This window comes from Nicotiana sylvestris, chromosome 9 (genome assembly GCF_000393655.2).
Source record: "Nicotiana sylvestris chromosome 9, ASM39365v2, whole genome shotgun sequence".
Lineage (NCBI taxonomy): Eukaryota > Viridiplantae > Streptophyta > Magnoliopsida > Solanales > Solanaceae > Nicotiana > Nicotiana sylvestris.
Genome location: NC_091065.1, coordinates 183,679,377 through 183,685,498, shown reverse-complemented (window position 1 = coordinate 183,685,498; position 6,122 = coordinate 183,679,377). Strand labels below are relative to the sequence as shown.

The 6,122-nt window shown below is 32.9% G+C and overlaps 1 protein-coding gene and 1 non-coding gene across 3 annotated transcripts; one reads left to right on the top strand and one right to left on the bottom strand.

Annotated features, from left to right (window-relative positions):
- Positions 1-832: 832 nt before the first annotated feature.
- On the top strand, positions 833-2,583 carry LOC104229495 (NAC transcription factor 25). Of its 2 annotated transcripts, none has more exons than XM_070156406.1 (3): positions 833-1,048; positions 1,283-1,566; positions 2,003-2,583. In XM_070156406.1, the coding sequence occupies exons 1-3, from the start codon at positions 919-921 to the stop codon at positions 2,342-2,344; spliced, it is 756 nt and encodes a 251-aa protein (XP_070012507.1). In that variant the 5' UTR covers positions 833-918; the 3' UTR covers positions 2,345-2,583. The 2 variants fall into 2 exon arrangements, with proteins under 2 accessions (XP_070012507.1, XP_009780447.1); XM_009782145.2 differs by having other exon boundaries at positions 833-1,124.
- Positions 1,750-1,821, bottom strand: TRNAQ-UUG (transfer RNA glutamine (anticodon UUG)). Its single transcript has one exon. It is a non-coding gene; the product is annotated as a tRNA-Gln (tRNA).
- Positions 2,584-6,122: the final 3,539 nt, after the last annotated feature.

The following is a 6,122-nucleotide window of genomic DNA, read 5'->3' as shown; positions in this document are numbered from 1 at the left end:
AAAAATATTTTAAATAATAATATAATTATTAATATTTAAAAATGTGGGTCCACCTAACCGATCGATGTTGGTCGATAATCAAAAAAGTTCTTTGACTAAGCAAGTTTGATCATTGCATTCAAATGTTTGACCAATATACCGACCGATTTCGGTCGGTATGTAATTTAGAAAAAAATGTAAAATATTTTTGTGGTAGTTTCCGTCCGCCTTGGACGGTTTTTTGGTCGCTTTGGTTGACCGACCAATGTTGGTCGGTAGGGCTCAGTCGGATTTTACCGAATTTCTACTAGTGAAACCCAATAAGTTTGAAGTTGACCGAAAGTAGGTAGGCTTGCAAATTCTGTTTGCGAAATGGATATAACTTCAATTGTAATCCCAAAATTGGGTATAAATAATGCAAATGACAAACCAATAAATGTTGCGTTGGGGTTGACAACGGCCAAACACCCGCCTTCTCCCCCTACCACAATTTTGAAAAAAATATATATAAAAATTAAATAATAAAGACGATTCCTTGATTTAATGGAGAAAGAGGTAAGGCAGATGGGCAGTGTGCAAACAATTTGTTGGAAGTTTTTTGGGGAAGGTCACGAAATGGGATTTCGTCTGTTACATTATTTTAAGAAATATAAAACATGACATCGAAAGCATGTTGGTGTTAGTTCCATTTTCTGTTGTATATTTGTTCCATACAAACATCACTTCCAGCTGTCGTGGCCTAATTCGATTTGTCATCGATATGCGACATGTCGCATTACGATTGGTGGAAGTAAGAAGTTAGTTCCCCAGGCCCATCCCTAGTATATATTCTTCCTCATATGCCATATAGTTCATTCTACTAATGTCAATTTTGTTCATTATTTCTCTATGTAAGATTCAACTTTTCCAAAAAATTACCAAATTTGGAGTAAATATTGTATGAAAAAAATTGAACGATTCGATGGAGAGCACCGGTTTGATGTCCGGTTCGAGCCACCTTCAACTTCCACCGGGGTTCCGGTTCCACCCGACCGACGAGGAGCTCGTGGTTCACTACCTCAAGAAAAAGGTAGCTTCCGCTCCTTTGCCGGTCAAAATCATAGCTGAAGTTGATCTTTACAAATTCGATCCATGGGAATTACCGAGTAATTATTACTTTCTTTCTGTTTTATTTTATGTGAACTTCTTACCTTTTCAATCTTTTTGGAAAAATAAGTGCATATATTTTTGTAGCCATTTAAAAGTTTTTTTCTTTTTTCAACTCCGTATCTGGTCATATGTAAGTTTTTGATTATTTTTATAGGTAAGGCGAATTTTGGGGAACAAGAATGGTATTTTTTCAGTCCGAGAGATAGAAAGTATCCGAACGGGACGAGGCCTAATAGGGCGGCGACTTCAGGTTATTGGAAGGCTACTGGAATAGACAAGCCAATATATACATGCGGCGGTACTAAAAAGATTGGTGTGAAAAAGACACTTGTTTTCTATAGGGGAAAGCCTCCTAAAGGAATCAAATCAAATTGGGTCATGCATGAATATCGCCTTGTTGATAACAATTCTTCTCTAACCAAGAAATGCTCTTTAAGGGTAAGGTAACTTTCTCATTTCAAAACCAAATAAAAGAGAGAAAAGAAAATGAAAAAGCATAGACTATTAAGTTGAAAGTAGAGTGTACGTAGACCTTACTATTGCCTTTAAGAAGGTAAATAGACTATTTCCGATAAACCATCGGCTCAGGAAGGAAAAAGGGAAGGGGCACAAATATAATGAAGGTCCTACCGGGATTTGAACCCGGGTCGTTGGATTCAAAGTCCAAAGTGCTAACCACTACACCATAGAACCTTGGACAACAAACTTATATACACAGTATAATTTTTCACGAAAGATGTTTAACTGTTAATCCATTGATGGTTGTAGCTCTGCCCTAGTTTCTCGATACCTAAAGTCTCAATAATTAATTTTTTTTTTGTCTTGGCTTATATTAATATAATTTCATGATGTTTTATTTATTTATTTTGTTTAGCTTGATGATTGGGTATTATGTCGGATTTACAAGAAAAACAGTTCAAGTACAATAATGGAAATGGACAAGGAGGATTCTATTGAGGAAACAACAGGTTCAACTTCAATATTGCCAGCTTCATCAATGAATTATTTCGAGCAAAATTCAAGTATAGGAACTTTAAGAGTAGGTTCCAATTTTGATGAATTTTTCGAAAATGACATAAAAATGGCGAAAAATGAATATGAAAATGGTGATGATACGCCATTAATGGAGGGAAATTCGAGTTCATTTCTTACAATGCTCAATCAAATTTCACCCAGAAGTTCACAGCTCAATTCTTGGTTCTCTGGCTACCGATAGAGTTATTTCTTCGTTAATCTGTCGCTAAATCGCTCGTAGATAATAGAATATTTGATAATCTGCCACTATTATTAGCAACGAATTTTATTGTTTAGCTACATAATTTGTCTGTCGCTAATTTCTATTTATTTAATAGTGTTTTTACCAATACATTAATTTTATTGAGAAGTTTTTTTCAATTGTTGAATTAAAGGATAATGGTGTTAAGGTCTATGGGAAAGAATACACTTGCCAGAAAAGGAAGTTATCTATTGCATAATATTACTCTTATTGTCGAAGTTTAATTATTTATTGTCGCATTTTAGTTATAATCAACTTAATTAACAGCACATGGCTTAGAGCTAAATTCTGTTTTTGTTTTGGACTTTGTTAATTTCAAGGTTTAGATATTGTCCTTAGTTGCAGTGGAGCTAAGATTTCAATTTTTTATGTTCTGAATTTTAGAACGACGACTTCAAGTGCTAATATTGGATTCTAAATTTAATATATATATAATGAATTTTTTTAAACACAAATACGATATTTGAGCAAAAGTTATCGAATTTAGTTGAATTTGCATACGGACTTTGAGCTCTGACCCATGGTCCTCAGCCATTGGCTATGTCCAAAATAATAGTAGTGCATGCTTTTATTACTTGGTGGAGAACCCCAATTCAAATCAAATTAGTTGTGGTTGAAGTATCGTACTCTCTTCAATCTCAAATGTTAGTCCTTTTACCAAATTGAATTTGCAAAATATTCAATGTTTTAAGAAAATAATTGTTTTATTTTCAAATCTATCCTCAGTATTCTTACTACTCTAATTATTGATTTTTTAAGACACAATTACGGCCCTTATTACTTGGCCTAACAGCCTAAACGAACATGGCCAAATTTGAAGCTCTTACCCTATTTAGCTCATGTTGTACATAACTTGAAAAAAAAAATTAGCCTTTAGCCTATTATTAAAGACACACTTTTAGGGTTTTTATTATTTTCTTCTTTCTTCATTCCTAGCACACCAAATTATCTCACACCGCCTCTCACTTCTTTCTTTCTAACCCACATAGATCCCTCATCCTCTCTTAACCTAGCCCCCGCTATTCGCCCTCCTCTACCCCTACACAGTTCTGCCATCAATAGCTCGAAGAAGGCTGGGGCTCCTACTCCATCGTCCATGGTAGCAAGCAGAAGAATATTGAAGATTTTTGAAAGAAAAATGAAAATACACACAGATCTGAAAATAAATAGCTGTCAAACTTGATTTGCACCAAAAAATAACCACTAATTTTGGAAGATTTTGAAGTTTGAAGTTCTGGTCATTATTATTATGACCTTGAAGTCTCGAATCTGAAATTGGGTTTGGATAAAAGTCATAATTATGTAGCAGTTTGTATCAATATTGTATACTAGTGTATAATTATGTATATGGATATACAAACACCTTTTATACATTATTATACGTGTTTATACAAGTTATACAATATTGTATAATTGTGTATAAATGTGTATATTTGTGTATAATATTGTATAATTATATATTTTTCAGTTTATAAGGATGTATATACATTGGTAGTGTCTAAGAGGCCTCTACGGAAGGTTGACACTTCCTTCTATTCTTCTTTTTCGTGTATGTGTTGTATGAGCGTTGGAGTGATTCTACAATTCATTTACCAAGTTTTTATTTTTCTTTTATCCTGGATTGCTTCAGCAACTGCACATAAAAGTGTTTGAATTTGTTGCCTTTAGATAATATGTATTATTTAGGATTTTTGAGTTGCCTTGTGGCTGATTTGCATTTTTTTTATCAAATGTTTAATAATCAAAGGAAATCAAGAGAATGAAAACAACTGCTTGTATAAAGAGAGAGCAATAACCGTAGTTGATTGTGTGAAATAAGTTGTCTTTCGGGAATTAGCCTAATATTTTTGGGCTATAGATTTGCAAAGTGGTATCTAGGCTATTATGTTGCAAGTCAGGTTTGTGAGTTGTATTTATGTGAAATTATTCCATTTTTTAATGAAGCAAGACTGTTATGAGAGAGATATAAGGATGTGCATAGGCAATAGTCAAGCTTATAATTAAAGTTATTGAATTGACGAGCTTTGGACGTATATGATTTTTCTGCTCGTACTCTGTTAAATTATAGTAATGTTTAAGATATCGTTCTACAGATATTAGAACCACCTAGACTATAAATTTGTATTGTCTTTGTCACTATTTGAGAGAATCAAATTGGTAAAGTGGGTTGTTCTTAAAAATATAGTAAAATAAAAGCAATAAATGTTTATAATTTTATACTAAAAAAATAAGGGTTGGGATATTGCGATTCAGCAAGATAAAAGTATTATAATATTTCTCTGTTTTAATAAAATGATCGCTTATTTCTAATTCAACCAAATCACATACAAGCATCCAATTAATAACACCTCTTTCGATTAATGTAGTTAATTGATTAACAATTAAACATAGACCTTGTTTAAAGAATGGCCACTTACTTTCTAAGACAATCACTCCACATAACAATAGTATATAAATAGTACCGCTCGCACTTAGTGTTATCAATTTATTGATAGTTAGTGACACTAAATAATAATTGACTAATAACACCTTTTCGATTAGTGTAAATAACTAATTGAAGTAGTGGCTTCAAACAAGAATTATCTTAGTTGAGTGCACCAAGTGGAAAAAAAAAACTCTTTCGATTAGCCTTTATTAAATCAATAAACTTGTTTAAATCTTTCTCTTCTCCCGAATAATAAACGAAATAACAAGATAAAGATTTTGGTAAGTGTATATAATTATATCTTATATCGAATAGTAAATATAATCAATATCAAATACCTTGGTGTATAAAGATGATAAAGAGAAAATCTCAACATAAGAAGGTAATAACATTAAGATAATTATTATAACACTTTTATTGCTTCATCTAGTATCCCAACCAAAGAAAATTACTCCATTATGAAAAAAAGATAAAAAAAAAAAATACTATTCCTACAATAAAAGAAATAACTTTTAAAACAAAAACAATGCTAATTAAAGTTGGTATTCTCTGCACAAGAATGGTTCTCCCCCTTTCACTGAAAAGTAATGCTTATTTATTGGAAATTATGCCCGTAAAATTCTCAGGAATGTCATCCTTGGATTGGGGATGACATCCTAGCTCTTAAATCAATTTATTTCAGGTGCCTCAAAAGGTCATCACTTGTTTTAAAATAAAACTTTCGTGTTTTGAGGCCTTGAAAACCTCATTTAGAGTCACCTAGATTTACGTGCGTAGTCCGGGCGCGTAGACGAAAAGCTTAAATATGAAATTTAGTGAAAATGATAAGTTTTGACTGTAAAATGAATAAATTTGATTTCGGTCAACATTTTGGGTAAACGCACCCGGATCCATGATTTGACGGTCTCAGAGGGTCCATAGGAAAATATGGGACTTGGGCGTATGCCCGGAATCGAATTCCGAGGTCCCGAGCCCGAGAAATGAATTTTTAAAGGAAATTATTTTTTGAAAATTTTTAAGGAACTTTGAAATGAAGTTTGATTAGAAAGAGATGGTATCTGGCCCGTATTTTGGTTCTGGCGCCTGGTACAGGTCTTACATATGGTTTAAGTCATTTCTGTAAAGTTTGGTTGAAAACGGACGTCGTTTGACATGATTCGGACCTAAATTGCTAAATTTGATACTTGATGAAGTTTGAGAAAAAAATTCTTGATTTTGAGGTTTGATTCATTGTTATTGAGGTTATTTTGGCGATTTGATCGCACGGATAAGTTCGTATGATGTTGTTGAGTT

What these genes read in the sequence shown, in the direction of transcription:
- LOC104229495 (XM_009782145.2), top strand. Translation starts at nt 941, where the DNA reads ATGGAGAGCACCGGTTTGATGTCCGGTTCGAGCCACCTTCAACTTCCA. An exon ending in CGATCCATGGGAATTACCGA is followed by an intron (nt 1,125 to 1,282) that starts GTAATTATTACT and finishes TTATTTTTATAG; the next exon opens with GTAAGGCGAATTTTGGGGAA. An exon ending in CCAAGAAATGCTCTTTAAGG is followed by an intron (nt 1,567 to 2,002) that starts GTAAGGTAACTT and finishes TATTTTGTTTAG; the next exon opens with CTTGATGATTGGGTATTATG.